At 44.0% G+C, this 21,497-nt stretch overlaps 1 protein-coding gene across 1 annotated transcript in view; it reads right to left on the bottom strand.

Moving 5' to 3' along the window:
- The window catches only part of LOC120875626 (AP-3 complex subunit sigma-2), a 42,278-nt gene that overhangs the window by 2,536 nt on the left and 18,245 nt on the right, over positions 1-21,497 (bottom strand). The window contains exon 5 of the mRNA XM_040257552.1: positions 774-881. Within this exon, the coding sequence (XP_040113486.1) occupies positions 774-881 (108 nt within the window). The remainder of the gene's footprint in view (positions 1-773; positions 882-21,497) is intronic.

The following is a 21,497-nucleotide window of genomic DNA, read 5'->3' as shown; positions in this document are numbered from 1 at the left end:
CTAAGAGAACTCTAGTTGCCACAATAGCTGCGGTTTGGAAAAGCTTCTTCAGCAGGACTGCCAGTCCTCACACAAACAATCCCTGGTTTCGCAAGATCAAGCTCTGATACACAAAGCAGTGAAGCTCTTAAAGACACTCAGATAACTACAGAGGTAATTTGTTGTGCTTGCTCTCCCATTTGTGAAGGTGTGTGCTGGTAACCTCTGCTCCCTGGTACGGCTGACGAAGGTGATGGAGAGACCTCAGGGGAACAGGGTAGAACGTACTGGGAGCATCTGAATCAGACTCAGCACCATGAGGGGGTGGACTGGGAGGAAGCTATTTTCAAACTCAGCCCTAATTCTACCATAGCTTTTTATCAGGCTAACTGGAAACTGGCCATTCTGAGGTTTGATAGACACCACGAGAAGAGGCTGCTGGGAGACAGACTCTCAGGCACACAAGCTAGGAAACCACACTAGAATCTGAGAAGGTGATTCTGGGTACCCCAGGGAACATGTGGTTATGAAAGGAGGAATTACAACCCACATAATCCCCCAAGCCAGAAACTGTCTGCCTTCCTGTGCCACCTGGCTTTCCATTCACACTTTTAGCCTCATTCTCACCTGTTTAATCTTCAAACCAATGAGTGTCAATGGACTCAGGGAAAAAAAGAGGAAGGAGCAGGAAACAGTCCTAAGGCTCCACAGCAAGCCAACTTCACACAGCAGCCATTCCTCCCTCTTCCCAGGCCTTCTCTGGCCAGCCGGGGCAGAATCCAGCAGTGTCTCACCTCGGACTTCTCCAGCCTGTTCTGGGCTTCAATCTGAGCCACGATCTCATTCATGTTTGTTTCCAGGACCATCCCACCCATCACCACCTCCTGAAGGATGTAGTGTACCTGCAGGGGAAGCAGAAGTGAGAAGGTCAGAGCCCCTTGTGGTCGTGAGGCTGTGGCCCCAGAGGAAACCCTGTGGGCTCTCCTGCAGAAGCAGAGAGGCCAGGCACGACACTGGCACTGATGAGCAACGAACGCCTCAGCCCCATGGGTCACCCACCTCTCCGGTGAGGCCACAGGGGACTCCCCCACATTTCAGCGTGTCAAGACACAGATCTCCCCCAGGACCAGTGGCAGGAGGACCTGGCTACACTCAAGGCAGGGTGGTGCTGCATGAAGTCAGACCGTGTGCAAATTTCAGCTCTGCTATTTGTGAGCCGAATGAGCTTGGGCAAATGACCCTTTCAGTGCTTCAGCTTCCTTCCAGGACTATGGTAAGGGCTGAATGCAATAAGCTGTATAAAGCACCTACGTGGTGCCTGGCACACACTGGGCTCTAAATAAATAATGATGGCTTTCATTACAAGTCTGATCATTATAAATACCGACTGGCATTCAACCAGCCCAGCTACGGCAGAACAGTTCCTGTCTACATACATTTCCATGTGAGATACGTTATCCTCCAGGCTCCATAAGCTAGGTCGTAACAGGCCCACCCTCTGGCGCCCTCCTTATATGTTCTGGCTTAGCGAGGAAACCAGGTTCAGCATGAACACCTCTCTGGTCACGGGGCTCCCACGTGGGCCTTCCACTCAGCTCACCATTCTCAGGCTGCGGTGATGGCCGAGTATTGTGCTGGTTCAGCAACTCTACACTACACATGCAGGAAAGCGTTCACGCAGCCCCAGGTGGGTCAGGTCAGAGGTGCCCACTGGGCTATGTAAGGGCTGGTATGTCACATTTCACATCAAGTCATATCAACATGGCCTTCAAGGCACTTTAGTCAACTTTGGAAAGAGACCACCTTGTATGGTCAACCAAGTGCCAAATTAGTGGGACAGTCCTACAGGAAGTCCAAGAAGGGAGAGAGTGGTCAGAGAGGCCAGCTAGCTTCACTGAGACAGTGACAGACCTGCAGCTGGGCCTGACACCAGAGAAGCAGGAAGATTTCAGCTGGTGTATGGTCTGAGGCACACCTGGGCCTGGCTGGAATGTCAGGTTTACATGCGAGAGAGGCTGGGAACAATGCTGAGGAGCTGGTTTGGGTCTAAGGCAGGTCTCTCAAGCTGCCACCTGGGGCTAGAAAGCTCTCTGTGGCGGGGGAGCTGCTCCGTGCACTGTGGCAGGTGTAGCAGCACTCCTGGTCTCCGACCACTAGATTCCAGAGCACCCCTTCAGCTGAGACAACACAAATGTCTCCAGGTATGGTCAAATGTCTGCAGGGGCAACAACTGTCTTCAGTTGAGACCACACTGGTCTAGACTAGACTAGACTACGGAAGATTTGAGGGCCAATATACTCCACTGTATGGAGAGTCTTGAAAAAAGACATGTCCGTGTGTCTGTGTACTACTGACATATGAAGTTTACTGGCCCATCAGTTCTCCATGTTTTGTTCATAGTAAGTGGGGAAATACACTAACAGCTGCAACTAAAGTACTTCTGACCTTGAGGGAGTATACTAAAGCCTACATTCAAATAAAAATATGTTTCCCTATACTAATTAAGCCTTATTTTCTGTCTACACTCACATGAGGTGTTCTTATATTTTACAGAATATGAACTATTTCATTATCTATATGCAAAGGAGATTTAATAGTGAAACTCTCATATATAGATAGTTTATAAAACATTAAACAAGATTGGTTTTAAAATTAGTCTCTGGGGAACTACACTGTTTATACTTCCCCATCAAGAAACAGGCTTCAGAAAACAGTATGATGTTTCCTTAAAAAATTAAACACAGAATTACCTTATTACTTCTGGGATTATCCTCAAAAGATTCAAAGAGAGACGTGTACACCTATCTTCACAGCAGCATTACTCACAATAGTCAAAAGCAGAAAGCAACCCAATCAATGAGTGAGCGGATAAACAAAATGTGCCATATACACAGCAATGGAATATTACTCAGCATTACAAGAAAATCTTGCAACGTGCTCCAACATGGATGAGCCTTGAGGACACCATGCTAAGTGAGATAAGCCAGACATAAAAGGACAAATTCAGTATGATTCCACTTATATAAGGTACCTAGTGGTCAAAATCATAGAGGCAGACAGTAGGATGGTGACTGCCAGGAGCTGTGGGGACGAGGCAATGCGGATGCTCTTCAGTGGGTACACAGTGTCAGTTTTGCAAGAGAAAGAGCGCTAGAGATGGGCTGCACAAAAATATGAACTCATTTAACACTACTGAACAGTACATTTAAAAATGAACACAGTAAGCTTTATGGTATGTAAATGCTACCACAATTTTAAAAAAAGGGGTCTCTATACCAGTACTCCTAGTATTTATTCTTTGTAATAAATACCTTTTTCATGGGGGGAGTGGTACTTGTTGAGCATCTACTATGTGCTGAGCACTTTATACGTAACTTATTTTAGCTTTATAACATCTACCTGAGATAAACTGATAATGTGGAAACTAATACATGGAAAAGTCAATAAACTGTCCCAACCTCACATATTTAGCAGGTCATAGTTAGTGACCTGATCACTGAATCTAGGTCTGACTCCAGAGCTCATGTTTCCACCATACATCCTCAAAATCCCAAACTGACTTTTACTTTCTTCTTCTAAACATAGAGGAAGACTCTACATGGAATCGTTTCAGGACTTGCCTTGGGTGTGTCAAAGATAAAGCAGGAATTCTTCCATGTTTTCTTCCCAAGGCCTAGAACAATGCCCAGTGTGGAGTAGGCGTGCTGAATGAATAACAGGCTTTTCATAAATCTGAACAGAATCCTCCTTGGGCTTTAGTGCTTAAAAGATGGATGACAGTGTGGTGGAGAGGCTTTATGGGGAAGGTGTAGTAAAAGGCCTAACAGAGGATATAAGGGGACCAGTGATTGGTTAATAGAAAACATTAGTCTGATTTGAACACTGCACTGTGAAGTCATACTTTTTAAATGTTATTCATAAAGGTATTCAAGTGCAAGGAGAAATAAACAAAAATGCAAACTCCATTTTCAACAAACTGAAGATAACCATAATCCCAGGCTCCCAATTAAAAAGCAGAGACATCACTTTGCCCACAAAGGTCTGTTTAGTCAAAGCTATGGTTTTTCCAGTAGTCATGTATGGATGTGAGAGTTGGCCCATAAAGAAGGCTGAGTGCCAAAGAATTGATGCTTTTGAATTGTGGTGCTGGGAAAGACTCTAGAGAGTACCTTGGACAGCAAGATCAAACCAGTCAATCCTAAAGGAAATCAACCCTGAATATTCATTGGAAGGACTGATGTTAAAACTCCAATACTTTGGCCACCTGATGTGAAGAGCCAACTCACTGGAAAAGACTCTGATGCTGGGAAAGGCTGAAGGAGAAGGGGATGACAGAGGATGAGATGGTTGGATGGCATCACCGACTCAATGGACATGAGTCTGAACCAACTCTGGGAGATAGTGGAGGACAGGGAAGCCTGGCATGTTGTAGTCCATGGGACTGCAAAGAGTTGGACACAACTGAGTGACTGAACAACAGGCCCCTAAATGGGTGTAAAAGCTGTCAAAAGCAGGGAGCCCAAGCAAGGGCTCCTTTCCTTTTGAAAAGAAAGGATGCTATAGAGAGAGGGCATGGGAGCTGGAGAACTCAAGAAGGCCTGCAAAACATGCTTCTTGTAGGTGAAGGACACACCCTCTGTGACCCAATAGTTTCCTGATTTTTGGAAGATAAGCGCTTCCTTGGGCCTGAAGTTGGGCCTAAGTGAAAAGTCATCCAAATGAGCTCTATTTTGCCTCCCAGGGCTGGTCTCTGTGGAGCAGAGAGGGCAGTCTTTGCGTGGCAGGAAAATCACAGATGTCTACCTCTTTTGGCTGGGTAGAAATTAAAGTAAAGAAACTCACCTGGAACCTGAAATCATGAGAACAACTGCAGTCAGCCTGGAACACAGACTTGGTACTTCCCCTAAACAGCATCCTACAAATAGCTGGTCCCTGAAAAAACCACCTATTTAAAGATGAGTTATAAAAATGAAATCTGCATGGGATCTATATAAAGATTCAACAAGAAACAAATTAGGAAAGAAACAGGAAAATCATAGGGCAGACTAAGACTACATGCCAGAAAAATGCTGTCATAGAGCAGATAAAATGCAACAACATATTTTACAGAATTGAAAAAAGGAAACTATGAAGCAAGAGCCCAAAGCTGAAGTGTAAGAGCTTATATGGGAGAAACAGGGAGACAAGAAGAGAAGACATAAATGAAAGGAAAAAAAAAAAACACAGAAATGAAGAAGAATCTGGAAGGAAGAAAAGAGAGAAAAGACACTGCTAAAAACACAGGAAGGAGCAAAAAGAGAAATTTTGAAAAAGCAAATAAAAGGAACCAGACAAAAAGAAGAGTTAACAGCAATAGGGAGAAAATGAGTTACAGAAGACAGCAAAGGAGATAAAACATAATGTAAAAGAAACCTGTAACATGGAACAGAAGAGGGATGTAAAGACTCAGCTCATAAAGATGATGCAAAAATGTTTTCAAGATGTTCCCCAAAACGTACATTGCATTCCAGGGAAAAACTGACCCGAAACAGTCAGTGCTGAGACAGACCTTGAAGGTAAGGTTTCTCAATTTCCACAAGCAGGTGAAATGATCAAATCACTTAAAAGAGGGACACAAGCTTGAAAATTCCCACAGTAAAATTCAATGTTGGCAGAAAAAGAAGCAGTATTTACAAAAATTCCCAAGAAAAGAAAAGGTAACTCAAGAATTTTACACCTAGGTAACCGGAAATTTCTGTTTTGAAGAAAAAACTTCTGCCAATCAAGAGGTGACTGGAAAAACCATGGCAGAAAGACCGGCAGCAAGCACTGGATATCCTTACTGGTAGGACTAAGACAAATGGGGTTAGAGTGACAAAAGAATGTCAATGCTATATGGTTTGACAATGCAGAAAAACGACAGCTAGCAGAATTAGGAAGATGGGGGGGCGGAGAGAGGGAGGCAGCAGATTAGTAACACTGATTTCTCTACCCCCAATGAAGAGCATTTTAAACCAACAACTTATGTAATAAAGATAGTTATTTTGACTTTGACTGTGACTTTTCCCTCAAAGTCCAAGCTTCTACTACAATCATCTACTACAGACACTACTCCGAGAGCCACAAAACTTTTGGTGTAGAGCCCACGGGATCTTTTCTACCGGTTAGACATCAATGGGGGCTTCCCTGCCGGCTCAGCAGTAAAGAAGCCATCTACCAATGCAGGGAACACGGGTTCAATCTCTGGGTTGGGAAGCTCCCTCTGGAGAAGGAAATGGCAACCCACTCCAATAGTCTTGCCTGGGAAATCCCATGGACAGAAGAGCCTGGTGGGCCACAGTCCATGGGGGTTGCAAAGAGTCTGACACGACTTGGCAACTAAACAACATCTATGCAATTTCTCTTGTATACAATTCACTCATGTATCATTTACAATTTCCAGTTCCTCTAAAGGAGAGGGAGGACTCAGATTTCTGTGAAACAGGAAGTATGGAATTTTTCTAGACTTTAGGAGTCCTCTTGCTCTGGTCTCCTTTGTTATCTTGTCCAAACCAAATTCAACTTCATTGCTCTTTTAAGTAACTTGCCTTTCCAAAGCAAGATAAGTTTTATAGAACAAATCTCTTTTCTCACATATGGTTTATCTGTATATTATTAATTATGATAAATGACTTAACCACAATACCAATGTAACTGACATCAACAGGTCTGGAGCAATCACAACTGACCTTTGGTAACCGCAGTGACTCATGTGGTGTCAATGAACAGAGGTTGAGCCACAGGGGATTAGCTCACCAGCTGCCCAGGTTAATCTGAAAAGTCAAAGACCTGCTTTTACTGAACCTGCAGTGAACCATGGAAGATGGGTGAGCTTTCTCTGAGTGGAGACAAAGGAGCCTTGAGAAAGTTGGAGGTTGCCAAGCATGAGTGCGGGGAGAATCAGCACCAAACTCATGCACCTAAAAAACTAGAGGTAACAAATCACAAAGAATGGTTCTGACAAACGACACGAGCTGACTGATGGACTGAACTTGAGGATGCCAGCAGCAATGTAGGTAAAACCTCAGAGAACACTGAGAGCTAAAGGAGCAAACCAACAAAGGGAGGTGGAGGAAGAAGAAACCCAAAGCCTGCATCAGGGAGGGGGCACAAGAAGAGAGGAAAGCAGACGCAAAGGTCTTCAAGAGTCCCCTCACCAACAGTCAGAAAGCAGGAATGACTAAAAGTCAAGAGGTGTACAGCTCTGAAAAGCAATCTAACCTGTTAAGACCATGTCCCTCCCCCCTCCCCCCACAGGGGAACATCTGTCTCCCATCTTTCTTTTCCAGGAAGCTGTCACATCACCCTCTCTCCAGAGAAGGTACCTGCTTCTGTAACTGGCCCCACTGGGCATCCAGTGTGGGCCCCTCTATTCTTTTCTGTCAGTATAAGCTAACTGTTTGAGGCCTTCCCTATCTCGTTCCCTAGAGGCAAGATGAAGGTCCTGACCAGAATGTAAGTTTGTGCCCTGGGCTCTCTCAGAAGTTTTCCTGTGGCCCAGTTTACTGATATAGGAAATAAGAAGAACAAGTCTGGTGCACGCTGAGCATTCACTTGTGCTTAGGTATAGCTTTGGGACTCCTGGGAGGTGTGATTCTTCTGTTCTGAAGGACCTGAATCAGAAATTCTGTGCCAACAAAGGCTTGGTAAGCAGCTGCACTGTGAAAATGCACAGAAAGGGGAAAACAGCCCTGGGAGGCATTGAAGGAGAGTTAAATGACTGTCTAACCTGCTGGGATTTCCTGATGGAAAGAAAGCACTTCTTTAATTGGAACAAGGGCTTATGGTGCTTCCGACTCTGCTGAGAACTGCTAATCATAACCCTCACTACCTTCCACTATTCTTCATGCTGATCTTCTTAAGCAGTTCTGTAAAAATCAGAGATTGCAAAAGGAGCCTTCCAAGATTTGAGGTGATGAACACCCAAGACTTCGGTGAAGTAAATTCAAGAAAGACTAAAGACCTCTCCGGGCTGAGGTAATCACCTCTTCTCAGTGATACTCCTATGTCCAGCATGCATCTCACCCGAGGCACTCAGCTCAGTGCACTGTCATATTTTTCATTTGTCTGTTCTTCTCCTTGAAGGGAGACCTTCAGTTCAGTTCAGTCGCTCAGTTGTGTCCATTTTTTGCAACCCCATGGACTGCAGCACGCCAGGCCTCCCTGTCCATCACGAACTCCCGGAGCTTACTCAAACTCATGTCCATCGAGTTGGTGATGCCATCCAACCATCTCATCCTCTGTCATCCCCTTCTCCTCCTGCCTTCAATTTTTCCAACATCAGGGTCTTTTCCAATGAGTCAGTGCTTCACATCAGGGGGCTGAAGTATTGGAGCTTCAGCATCAGTCTTTCCAATGAATATTCAGGGTTGATTTCCTTTAGGACTGACTGATTTGATCTCCTTGCAGTCCACGGGACTCTCAAGAGTCTTCTCCAATACCACAGTTCAAATGGATCAATTCTTTGGTGCTCAGCTTTATTTATGGTCCAACTCTCACAACCATACATGACTACTGAAAAAAACCATAGCTTTGACTAGGTGGACCTTTGTTGGCAAAGTGATGTCTCTGCTTTTTAATGTGCTGTCTAGGTTGGTCATAGCTTTTCTTCCAAGGAGTAAGTGTCTTAATTTCATGGCTGCAGTCACCATCTGCAGTGATTCTGGAGCCCAAGAAAATAGTCTGCCACTGTTTCTTCTTTCCATTGTTTCTCCATCTATTTGCCATGAAGTGATGGGACTGGACACCATGATCTTAGTTTTCTGAATGTTGAGTTTTAAGCCAGCTTTTTCACTCTCCTCTTTTACTTTCATCAAGTGGTTCTTTACTTCCTCTTCACTTTCTGCCATAAGGGTCACAGATATATCATCTGCATATCTGAGTTTATTGATATTTCTCCCAGCAATCTTGATTCCAGCTGAAACACAAGCTGTTTCATCCAGTCCAGTATTTCACATGATGTACTCTGCATGTAAGTTAAATAAAAAAGGTGACAGTAGCCTTGACGTATTCCTTTCCCAATCTGGAACCAGTCTGTTGTTCCATGTCCAGTTCTAACTGTTGCTTCTTGACCTGCATACAGATTTCTCAGGAGGCAGGTCAGGGGGTCTGGTATTCCCATCTGTAAGAATTTTCCAGTTTGTTGTGACCCACACAGTCAAAGGCTTTAGCAAAATCAATGAACCAGAAGTAGATGTTTTTCTGGAACTCTTTTGCTTTTTCTATGATCCAATGGATGTTGGTAATTTGATCTCTGGTTCCTCTGCCTTTTCTAAATCCAGCTTGAACATCTGGAAGTTCATGGTTCATGTACTGTTGAAGCATGGCTTGGAGAATTTTGAGCATTACTTTGCTAGTGCGTGAGATGTGAGCAATTGTGAGGTAGTTTGAACATTCTTTGGGATTGCCTTTGGGACTGAAATGAAAACTGACCTTTTCCAGTCCTGTGGCCACTGCTGAGTTTTCCAAATTTGCTGGCATGTTGAGTGCAGCACTTTCACAGCATCATCTTTTAGGATTTGCAATAGCTCAACTGGAATTCCATCACCTCCACTAGCTTTGTTCATAGTGATACTTCCTAAAACCCACTTGACTTTGCACTCCAGGATGTCTGGCTCTAGGTCAGTGATCACACCATCTTGGTTATCTGGGTCATTAAGATCTGTTTTGTATAGTTCTTCTGTGTATTCTTGCCACCTCTTCTTAATATCTTCTGCTTCTGTTAGGTTCATACCATTTCTGTCCTTTATTGTGCCTATATTTGCATGAAATGTTCCCTTGGTATCTCTAATTTTCTTGAAGAGATCTCTAGTCTTTCCCATTCTATTGCTTTCCTCTATTTCTCTGCACTGATCACTGAGGAAAGCTTTCTTGTCTCGCCTTGCTATTCTTTGGAACTCTGCATTCAGATGGATATAGCCTTTTCTCCTTTGCCTTTCACTTCTTTTCTCAACTATTTGTAAGGCCTCCTCAGACAACCATTTTGCCTTTTGGCATTTCTTCTTGGGGATGGTTTTGATCACCGCTTCCTGTACAATGTTACAAACCTTTGTCCATAGTTCTTCAGGCACTGTCTATCAGATATAATCCCTTGAATCTATTTGTCACTTTCACTGTATTGTAAGGGATTTGACTTAGATCATACCTGAATGGTCTAGTGGTTTTCCCTACTTCCTTCAATTTAAATCTGAATTTTGCAATAAGGAGTTCATGATCTTGAGGGCAGAGTCTATGTCACATTCATCTCTGGGTCCGCACTGCCAAGCGCTGTGGTGGTTACAGTGGTACTTCACAAATCTGGCTGAATGGATGAAAGAGGCTTATATGGTTCACAAGTCCTGATTTTGAGGAGACACAGGCCTTTTGAGTTGGCCTGGCTTCCCACCCTGGCACTGAAAAGCACCCTCTACTGCCTGGACATAGGAGTTAACCTCTACAAGTAAAAGTGGGTTCAAATGAGCTTACTTGTTTCATGTCAGGATTGATGCAATCTAAGAGGGAAAATAAAAGTGTCATTTCAAGGACAGATGTGCTCCTTGGGGACACAGCTCTGGAATTGCAGGGAATGGAGGCAAGTCACTTTCAACAACCCTATGCAAGAACAAGAGGATTCTAGGATCTTCAAAAGTTCATCCTTGGTTATGTTTGTCACTGAAGTCAAAAGCATCCTGAATCCAATCCCAGGTGAACAGAAGCCACCACTGTCTATGGCCGTTAGCATAACTGATGCCATCTTGGGCCCACACAGTTCCTCCTGTCCTTCTGCTGACCCTTCCCAGGACTGTACTGTGTGGTAATCACTTCTCTGTTGTTGGGAATTGAATGTAATAGATAGTGTTTAATAATCATTAGAACCAGGTGGCCTCTATGTTCTGTTAATCCCCAAACAATGATGAAGACCTTTGCTTACTTAGCACCCATGAGACTAGTAACCCATTCATAAGTCTTGATTTAGGAACACATGACTGTTTCCAAGCATACACCTCCTCCTGCACGAGGTAAGCTATGAAATTGTCTCAATGGCCCCTCAGCTGTGTGGACTGCAGCTACAAAAGCTTCCGGAGCACTGTCTGCCCAACCCTACCCTGTGAGTAAGTTACCCTATAATAATGAACTGATCCACTGATTATATAGAGCCACCTGCCTTGTCTTTCAGTCTCAAGATACCCTCTCAGTTCAGTGAGCACTTCTCCTTCCCTTGGTCCTCCAGGAATCACTAAAAGCAAAGTGATCTGGAGCCTGGTAACAAACATTACTCTTTTTCCTCCAGTAAAAATACCGTCTCCAGGGGTTGTGGACTATATTCCAAACGTTTAAGTATTAACCTTAACAATGTATTTTTTACAGATATAATAAACAAGGCTCTCATGCCAATAGGACACAAAGGCTGAGTCAGGACATGGTACCACAGAGCAGCCGTGCAGTGAAAATGAAGCACCATGAATAACACTGTTCCTACAGTGAAATGCAGTTCTCTATGGGGACAGCAGGAAGCCTTCTGGAGCAACTCCACAGGCAGAGGCGGGAGGTAAGAGCTTCCAGGACACTAGTGGCACGTTAACACATACCACGCTGCAAGTTCACTCATATCCACAGAAACCTCTCAACTAGATTAACCCTCTTCATGTATTTCACACTGGAGGACAGAAGCCTGCCGTGCACAAAAGACACAGGGCTCACATGCCCACTGGCTATCCATACTCTCATATCTTTTTTAAAACAACAATCACCACAGAGAAGACAATAAGACACTAATCAAACAAGAAAGCATGGTCACAGAGCCTGCGCTGGAACAGGAGGATGCCAATACTGCAACACTCAAGTTCTGAAAGAGAATTGTTAATCCCTAATAAAACATCTAGTCTACTATATAAAAGCTAAGTGCTGATAATTTTTTCTACCCCAAGTCACAAAGCCTGGTTGGTTTCAATTCCTAGGAAATGCCTCCAGAGAGTAAGGAAGGAAGAGATTCTAGATAAGATGGGGTATGCATACATCATCTCCTCGTCTGTGTTAGCAGGTATGGTGGCTCTTAACAGGTCAATGGGTAGGAGGACCCTCACTGATAGGGGAAGGGAAAGTCATCTGAATCATTCTGCCCAGAGCCAGTCTCTAGTTCCCGTATTTTCCATTTTAAAAAGAAATGAAAAAGGGGAAGAGGGCGTAAAAACACCTTCCAGAAATGTGGCATCCTCTGCTAAAGTAAAGAAAACAGGCAAACAAAGCAACCTGTTTAATAAAGTTCTGTTTTTCTCTTTTTCTTACTATTAGTGTCTCCTAAACTCCTTATGAACTTCCTTGGTCTATGGACTTTTCCCACAGTTTTCTTCAGATGCCTTGTCATGAAGTTCGATAAGACTCAATACTTGGCCCCTGACTTCCCGTCTTTCATTCTCTTTTACTCACATGATGACACGTATTTTCAATGAAAAAAAAAAATGAAAAAATAGTGGAGTCTCATCTTGTATAAGGTTCAAGTTCTAAGGAAGTAAGATGGAAAGCATACATGGCCAAAAGCCCTTAAGATCACCGAAGGTCCAACCCAGACAGTCTTTGCTCCTGATTACTGTTCCTTTTCTTTTCTCCAGTTAAGTGCTAGATGAAGTGGTTGGTTCCTTAAAGGACTACACAGACTGAAAATCTGCACTGTATCTTTAAGCATTAAAATCACTCCAGAGACCATACGTTGCTCATGGGAGGCACATGACAGGCACATGAGAGCAGAGGCAGAGATTCAAACCTTCCATCTCACACTCACTCCAGACACAGACTAACGGAGGAGAATTGCGGGCGGAATCATTCTGTATTTACAGTTTTTATTCTCTTTCTTTTTGCCAAATGGTTTAGAGATGAATTTGTATAAACTATTTGTATGTGAGTCCACTGTATACACACACACACACACACGAAATAATGTATTAGATTCAAGTAATCACTGGTTTTCATCAAAAGAATGTGATCTGTAACAATGTCTATTTTAAAATATGCTTAACATCACAGAATGTTAAGAGCCAGAAGGAAGAAATAAAGATAATATTTGGACCCTGTCCTCAAAGGGCTTATAGTCAAGTAGGGGAGATAAAGCATGTATAGAATTAACTATAATAAAAGGAAAGACTGTGATAAGTACTATGACCCAAGTATAAAATGCTATGGAAGTCTGGATGAGGGTGGGCCTTTACTGGTAAACGAAAGAGAAGCTATCCAGGCAGGGGAATAGAAAGTTACCCAGTAACTCATTAACTATTCTGTGTGCTCTGCTAGTAATTCTTCTTCTTGAAAAAAGGATTACTCACTTTCTGCTTTTTTTTTTTTTCCCTTGGCCAGGCTGTGCAGCATGTGCAATCCTAGTTCCCCGAACAGGGATGGAACCCATGGCCCCTGTGGTGGAAACACGGAGTGTGAAACATCAGACCACCAGGGAGTCCCTCCTGTGCAGGTTTTGTTTTGTGCCCTTATATATGTATCATTGACTAGTAAATTATATTCATTGCATATTATTCCTTCCTTAAAAAAAACTTCCTATTATGAGTCAGAGTTCTCTCTAAAGTAATTTTAAAAAATGTTCTAGCAGGACCTTTTCTTTATTGTCTACTGTTTCATCCTCTGCCATTTCCTGCCTGTTTGTAACATTGGTCCCAAATGCACTAAGTACAACACTGGGTAAAAAAAATGGTCCAGGCCCGTTCTCCTCAATTTTATCCTCTCTCTTATCTACTAACAAAACATGAGCTTAGGGACTTCCTGGTCCAGTGGGTAAGACTCCACATGCGCAATGCACAGGGCCCGGATTCGATCCCTGGTTAGGGAACTATATCCCACATGCTCCAGCTAAGCTGCAGTGAAACCAAATAATGATAATAATAAGCAATACATGTGCTTACTATATTTTTTTTACCACGCTGAGGATGCTAAATCAGGAGAGGACACTACAGGTAGCATAGCTGTGAGACTACAGGCTCTGCAACCAGAGTCCAGGGTCTGAATTCTGCATCTGCCACTTACTGAGTCATCTCAGCTCTAAAACTCGGTTTCTTCAACTGTAAAATGAAGAGAACTACTGTCATTCTCTCTAATCTGAACAAATGGCAGGCAGTCCGGAAAGGGAAGCACAATTTATTGTGACCATCAAGAAAAAGTTCCAAATGCCATGCCTGGGTCCATAAACCTGAATCTGAGGAGATGATCCCCATCCCCGCAGTTCCTGTTTCTCCTAAAGCACTGCTCCTGGAACAGCCCTGGACCTTGCCCATCTTCTGTAGCCCTTTATATGCTGAGTCAAAAATTTACAAAGCTATAACATCCCTAAAGGCAAGTTATTAGGTGGTCTTGGAGGTCTTTGCAGATGATGTTAAAGGGCCTTAGCTCAATCCTTGTGGTAGTGGTCCCCAGCTCTTTTCCTACATTCACCGAAGTTCACCTGTAGAACACACTTCTCTCTAGCATCCAGCGTCATTCAATGTCCATAAGGGTTCTGAGGAAAGTGGGGGAAGGAATGAGTCACGTACTTCTTCCCGTAAAGAATCACTGCTGTGGGGGGTAGAGAGCCACTGAATAATTCAAACAGGGGAGTCAGTCAGTCACAAACACACCTGTAATATGTCATCAGGCAGGTGTGTAAAGGATGGATTTAAGGGGGTAATTTTGAAAGCAGAGAGAACAGTAGGAAAACTGTAAAAATAAAGACAGAAGTAATCATTTATTAAGCTAAGCAATTACTCACCAACTTTAGTCCTCAAAATAACCATGAATGGTGAATATTAATGTATTTAATCAAAGCAAAGAGTCTTTGATTATAAATCATACCATTATTTTATGTATCACTAAAAAGGACAATGTTGAAACGCTAGTGAACTATTAAATGTCATTGCCTGTAAGGCAAATCTGGATTTGATATGCTAAAACTATAAATATTACCCAAAAAAGGGAGTCTAAGAGTCAAGTAAAGATGGTGTCACCCCTGTTTTACAACCAAAAAACCTGAGGTACAAGAAGGTTTCAAGAGGGCTGCCTAAGTCACACAGACTCTGTCAGAGCCAGAACCCATGAAGCCATTTCAGGCAGAATCCCACTCAAGGAACACAGGGCTCCTCCTGAGTCTACCACATGTTACCTCCCAAGGGAGCAAAGGCAAAGCTAAGTGATACACTGATATATGCCCTGAAACCAGTCACATAAGTCATAATCTTGAAAGTGGAGGTCTAATTAGAATCCAGTTTTTAAAAACAAAACTTTAGCTGTGTGAATCAGACATTATATCTGAAAAGTGCTTTGAAAATTAAAAACCACACCAAATTTGGACAGTCAATCAACTGTAATAATCAACCCATCAATTATATTTGAGTGCCCTGTCCTGTCCAGATGACCAACAAAGAATCAAATACTGAGATTATTCCAAGACTTTAAAACCTACTGGAAAGAATTAGGAATAAACTTTAAAGCACGAGTAAGAAGAGAAATAGGTTGGAAACCTACAACAGTGGAGTTCAAAGAAGACTCCATCAAATGTAAAACTTGAGCTGGGTTCTGAAATCTCTAAAGCTTGTTGGCGGGGAGGATGAGGGTATTTCAGGGTGGCGACAAGGCATGGGCAAAGGCAGAAAGGTGGGAGTGAATCACAGCACATATGGAAAACAGGAAGATGTGCCCAATCGGCCCCCGGGGTCCATGCTCTAAAGCAGAGGGAGCCCGAGGGGCGAGAGAATCCACAAGCCAGAGATCCTTTGAGGCCGGGGGGAAGAATGTAGACTGAAGGGAAAATGGGGAAACTGTTTCTATGCAAGATTAGACTGAGTGAAAACAGTGGGAGAAAGACTGGCTTAGCTGCTGTAGTTACCTAGAGCTGATCTGTTAGTTATCTGGCAAGGGAAAGGAAAGGGAAAGGAAAGGGAAAGGAAAGGCAGAGGTGGGCCTGAAGCAGACCTGAAGAAAGAACCAGTATCATTTTGTCACCACTTGGAAACAGAAAGCAAAGCAGGCATCCCTGAGATTTCATACTTAGAAGAAAGACGGTATTGGTTCACTGGCAGAATGAGGAAAGTTAGGAAGGGAAGACAATGGCTCAGTGGGTAAGTTGGGGGAGGAGGGCAGGAAAGGAGGAAGGCAGGGAGGAGAAAGTGAGTGGACTTGTGGGCGTACAGAAAGCTGGAAGCGGTGCCAGCTCATAAAGATGGAAAGGTGCTGAACACCCACGGAAACACAGGCCTTCAGCCTGGGTCAGAATGACAGGTGGATCTGTCCCGTCTGCATCAAAGCAGACGAGCGCCCAAGGGTGAGGGTATGAGAAAGCCAGCAGGGTGCCAGGGACAGACCCGTGCAGAACGTGCCCATTTCTCTCACTCTGTAAGTAGGATAAGAAGCAGCAGCTTTAAAGCCCAAGGGGTCGGGCGCAGTAAAAGGAACTGTCCACTCCTTTCCTGAGGTTTCTCTAATCAACACGAACATGATTCTTGTAGGGTAAATTCAGATACATGGATCCCGAAAATCTAAAAGGATGTACTCGTGTAGCGACTGGGCTAAAAAACAGCAAGTGCTCGGCTCCAGGCTATGACAGGGTAACCTCCCTTCAGGGCTGTCTGGAGTTAAAACCTCAGGCGGATGGGCCTGGGCTTCCCTCCGCCCCTAAGCTACTTAAAATGTCTCGTGGTACAGACTTGGCTAACTTCAGAAATAGAGCAACTGACTCTCTACAGAATGTGGACTTTAATTTTGGGGCCATACGCAGATAAAGCCACAAGATTTATCAAGGACCAAGACATAGTGTACTGTTTTCCCCATCGGGAGCAATCTTTCAGACTCATAACTGTGACCTCAGGCGTACTCCGGGCCATGACAGCTTCTGTGCACACTCACTAGCCCTCCCCACTCGTCCTGGAGTTAATCACAGCTCCTAGGCTAGGGGAAAGGGGTCATCTGTAGACAACCTACCAACTCATCTGGCTTCAAGCTCAGACTTTGTCTCAGAGCAGCAGAGAGCAATCTGAACTGTTTGCTCTCCTAGGCAGTAAAGCCTGAATCGAGAGAAGACTGTTCTCTTCAGTGTACTGGGCCTAAAGCCCCAGGGTGATAAACCGGCAATAAATGCACATGGCCCAACATTTTGGAAAAGTGAGTCCCCACACTTACCCAGCTGCCCTCTCCAGAGGCAGGGAGTCGTGTCAATCTCTTCTGTAACGATGACCTACCTGCCCCTCTTTCCCCATCCCTCCCTCATCTCCTGTTACTTTCCCCCTTTCTCACTTCCACTCAGATATATTGGCCCCAAGGTCTCTGGACTGGATCCACTGACCTGGATTCTCCAGGGAAGAACCTATCTCTGACTTCTCTTACTTTCTTCTGGTTTTTGCTCAAATGCCATTGTATCAGTGATGCCTTCCCTAAGCACCTTGTATAAAACATCAAGCCTTACCAACCCATGCCTTAGCATGCTTATTTTCTCCCCTGAACTTATCACCACCTAACATTTATTGTCTCTCTCTCTCTAGTAGATAAAAGGTCCATGAGAAAATGAAAGTTTGATTAACTATTTCCCTATTAGCAGATGGACAAATGAAGTCAACCATAAATAAGCAGTACGTGTCAAGTATTGTGCTATTATCTGGAAATACAAGGGTGAACAAGACAGTCTGGTCCTTACCTTAATAGTATCTTGAAGTGGGGATGGGCAACAAATTAAAGAATGAAATACTTCCTACGTACAGACCTTGTTCTAAGCACTTGCTGTACATTTAATGCTCCATATAAGCTAGCTGCTATCCACCATAAAAGCTAGGTGCTATCACGAGTTCCTGTCTACATATAAGTTCCAAAGGCACAAGCCATACAGTTCTTAAGTGGCAGAGCCAAGAATCAGGTCCCAACACACACGGTGTGTGCTCTCAACCAGGCAAGTAAGCAAAAACAATATACTGTGTTAAATGTCATGGCAAAAGCAGTTGAAGGTGCTGGGGAAATGGCAGCGCTAGTATAAAGAACCCATTTGCCAATGCAGGAGACTTAAGAGACAAGGCTTGATCCCTGGGTAGGGAAATCCCCTGGGGGAAAGCATGGCAAACCCGCTCCGATATTTTTGCCTGGAGAATACCATGGAGAGATGAGCCTTGTGGGCTACGATTCACGGGGTCACAGAGTCAGACACGACTGAAGCGACTGAGCACACACACGTGCACACACCTATTTCAGTCTATGGGCAGGAAGGGGAATGCCGAGAAAGGTTTCCCTAAAAACCTCTTCAGAACTGTCAGTCTGGAAATGGACATAACTGAGTGTGAAGTGAGTTCAGACGGTACTTTAGGAACCACCAGCAGAAAGATAACTAAAATCATGGGACTGTGTGAGATGTCCTAAGAAGTGAATGTCTAAAGGAAAAGAGAGATCATTTAAAGAGGTAAGAAGCTCAAAGTGCCAGATGAAACAGCCAGAAAGGTAGAAAAACATCAGGTGAATGGGTACCATGGAAACTAAAAACAAAGACTACTTTAAGCATGAGGAAATATCAAAAGTGCTTGACGAGAAGGGCAGTGGGGAGTGTACACTGGACTCAGAAATGCAAGGGTCAAGCCCTCCACAATCTGACCATCAACTACTTCCTCAAACTTCTCTCTGACCAACTCCATACATAAACTCCATACTCTAACTCACTGCTCTCCATCTAGGGCAGCAATGTTCCCATCCCAGAGGGAATCTGGAAATGTATCAGGCAGAGGCCCCACCGGCATTCAGCAGAGGGAGTCAAGGATATCAGCAGTTCAATGAGAAATTGCACTAAACCAAAACGCCACTAATGCCTCTGCTGGCAGACCCTCTGACTAGCCGGAGTTGATGCAAAGGTCCCAGTCCCAGTGGCCTTCACCCCCAGTGTTCCCATGCTTCCTTATCCCCTGCCATACCTTTAACCTTTGTTCCTACCATTTGGTCTCCTGAAATTCTGGTTTTGGAAACAGAAATCAACAGATTCAGTAAATTTTTACATATCATATCTTATAGTAGTTGCAGATACGGGAGTAATTTATTCTATTAGGGAATTTTAATTTGGTAAATCACCTGAAATTCATTTGAGAACTACAGAAGAGACAAATACCAAGTATTTCCTTAGAGAAAGTGAAAAGTGGCTACACTAGATGCCCTTACTAAGAGTCAATCATGTTTCCTTCTTACAAGTGTGTTCCTCTATTTTTCTGATACTAAAAACTTCTAAGTCTTCACCTATAAAGTGATACCGAAGCAAATATCAGATTTATTTTCCCTCTAAGAAAATAAATGAAAACAACAACAAAAAAAACCCTGTAGTAGTCATTAGTATATTCAAAACTATTTCAGGTTCTCCCCTATCTTGGGCACATGGGTAGGACTGCACTTCCCCAGGTCTTTAAGCGTGGCCGTGTGACTTGCCTTTAGCCAATGAAATGTGAGTGTGATGGATATGCCACTTTAACAGCCAACACATCAAGTGCCCAGGTGGAAGTACATGTTGATGAAGATTTCCATCAGCCTGGACCCGAGTGACTACAGTGGCAGAGACACTGCAATGGCCACACAGCATGGGTGAGAAGTGAGCCTTTCTGCTATAAGCTATTGAAAATTAAAGTCAGTGGCTCAGCAGCAAAGGATTCACCTGCAATGCAGGAGCCCCAGGAGACATGGGTTCGATTCCTTGGTTGGGAAGATCCCCTGCAGGAGGAAACGGTAACCCACTCCAGTATTCTCGCCTGAAGAATCCCATGGACAGAGGAGCCTGGAAGGCTACAGTCCACAGGGTCACAAAGAGTGGAACACAACTGAAGCAACTTAGCACACACAGCACACGTGACCGAGTCTACCGAGACCGATACGAACGTCAGGTCCAAAAAGCGTTCTCAACTAGCGATCGAGAAATTCTGTTTTTATCTCAGAGCAGGCCAATCCTCTTGTGTATCCTAAAGGATAACAGCAAGAACAACACAACTAAATCTCTGTTCCAAACTTCTAGGGCACCTACACATTAGCTATCAAAGGGATATACAATTTGTTTTATCTGCAACACAACCTGGAGAAGGCGATGGCACCCCACTCCAGTACTCTTGCCTGGAAAATCCCATGGATGGAGGAGCCTGGGGGGCTACAGTCCATGGGGTAGCTAAGAGTTGGATATGACTGAGCGACTTCACTTTCACTTTTCACTTTCATGCATTGGAGAAGGAAATGGCAACCCACTCTAGTGTTCTTGCCTGGAGAATCCCAGGGACGGGGGAGCCTGGTGGGCTGCCGTCTATGGGGTTGCACAGAGTCGGACACGACTGAAGAGACTTAGCAGCAGCAGCAACACAACCAAGTAACATCATCAGTAATATGCTCTGCTCTAACTACAATCTTGTCAAACACTGGTTTTACTGAAAAGGCCGGATACAAACAGATAGCTCTAAAGGTCAAATTTGGCTGTTTTGTGTACTCTGTCATCCTAATGCCCTTAACCGGCAATAAGGAATGATTAAACAAACCAAAAGGGTTCTCTGCAATTTCAAGTGGGAATCAATGACACTGCACGCTGAGGCAGCGCAAAGTTCAAGTAAGGAAAGTGATAGTGTGTACTGCAGCCAACGTTAAGTGTAGTTTGGAGCAGTCTATCAATAACCTCAGATATGCAGATGACACCACCCTTATGGCAGAAAGTGAAGAGGAACTAAAAAGCCTCTTGATGAAAGTGAAAAGGAGAGTGAAAAAGTTGGCTTAAAGCTCAACATTCAGAAAAATAAGATCATGGCATCTGGTCCCATCACTTCATGGCAAATAGATGGGGAAACAGTAGAAACAGTGTCAGACTTTATTTTTGGGGCTCCAAAATCACTGCAGATGGTGACTGCAGCCATGAAATTAAAAGACGCTTACTCCTTGGAAGGAAAGTTATGACCAACCTAGATAGCATATTCAAAAGCAGAGACATTACTTTGCTGACTAAGGTCCGTCTAGTCAAGGCTATGGTTTTTCCAGTAGTCATGTATGGATGTGAGGGTTGGACTGTGAAGAAAGCTGAGCACTGAAAAATTGATGCTTTTGAACTGTGGTGTTGGAGAATTCTCTTGAGAGTCCCTTGGACTACAAGGAGATCCAACCAGCCCATTCTAAAGGAGATCAGTCCTGGGTGTTCTTTGGAAGGAATAATGCTAAAGCTGAAACTCCAGTACTTTGGCCACCTCATGTGAAGAGTTGACTCACTGGAGAAGACTCTGATGCTGGGAGGGATTGGGGGTAGGAGGAGAAGGGGACGACAGAGGATGAGATGGCTGGATGGCATCACCGACTCGATGGATGTGAGTTTGAGTGAACTCCGGGAGTTGGTGATGAACAGGGAGGCCTGGCGTGCTGCGATTTATGGGGTCGCAAAGAGTCAGACACTACTGAGCGACTGAACTGAACTGAGCTTTTCCTTTTTTTTTCAAAACCAAGTATAGCAATGTTAGAAATTTAAGAAAATATTATTGCTAATCTTTGAGCTGTCCTGATGGAATGAGATACTGGCCTCTGAA

This window comes from Oryx dammah, unplaced genomic scaffold, assembly GCF_014754425.2.
Source record: "Oryx dammah isolate SB20612 unplaced genomic scaffold, SCBI_Odam_1.1 HiC_scaffold_16, whole genome shotgun sequence".
NCBI classification, from domain to species: Eukaryota; Metazoa; Chordata; class Mammalia; order Artiodactyla; family Bovidae; genus Oryx; species Oryx dammah.
This window is presented reverse-complemented; position numbering and strand designations above follow the sequence as displayed.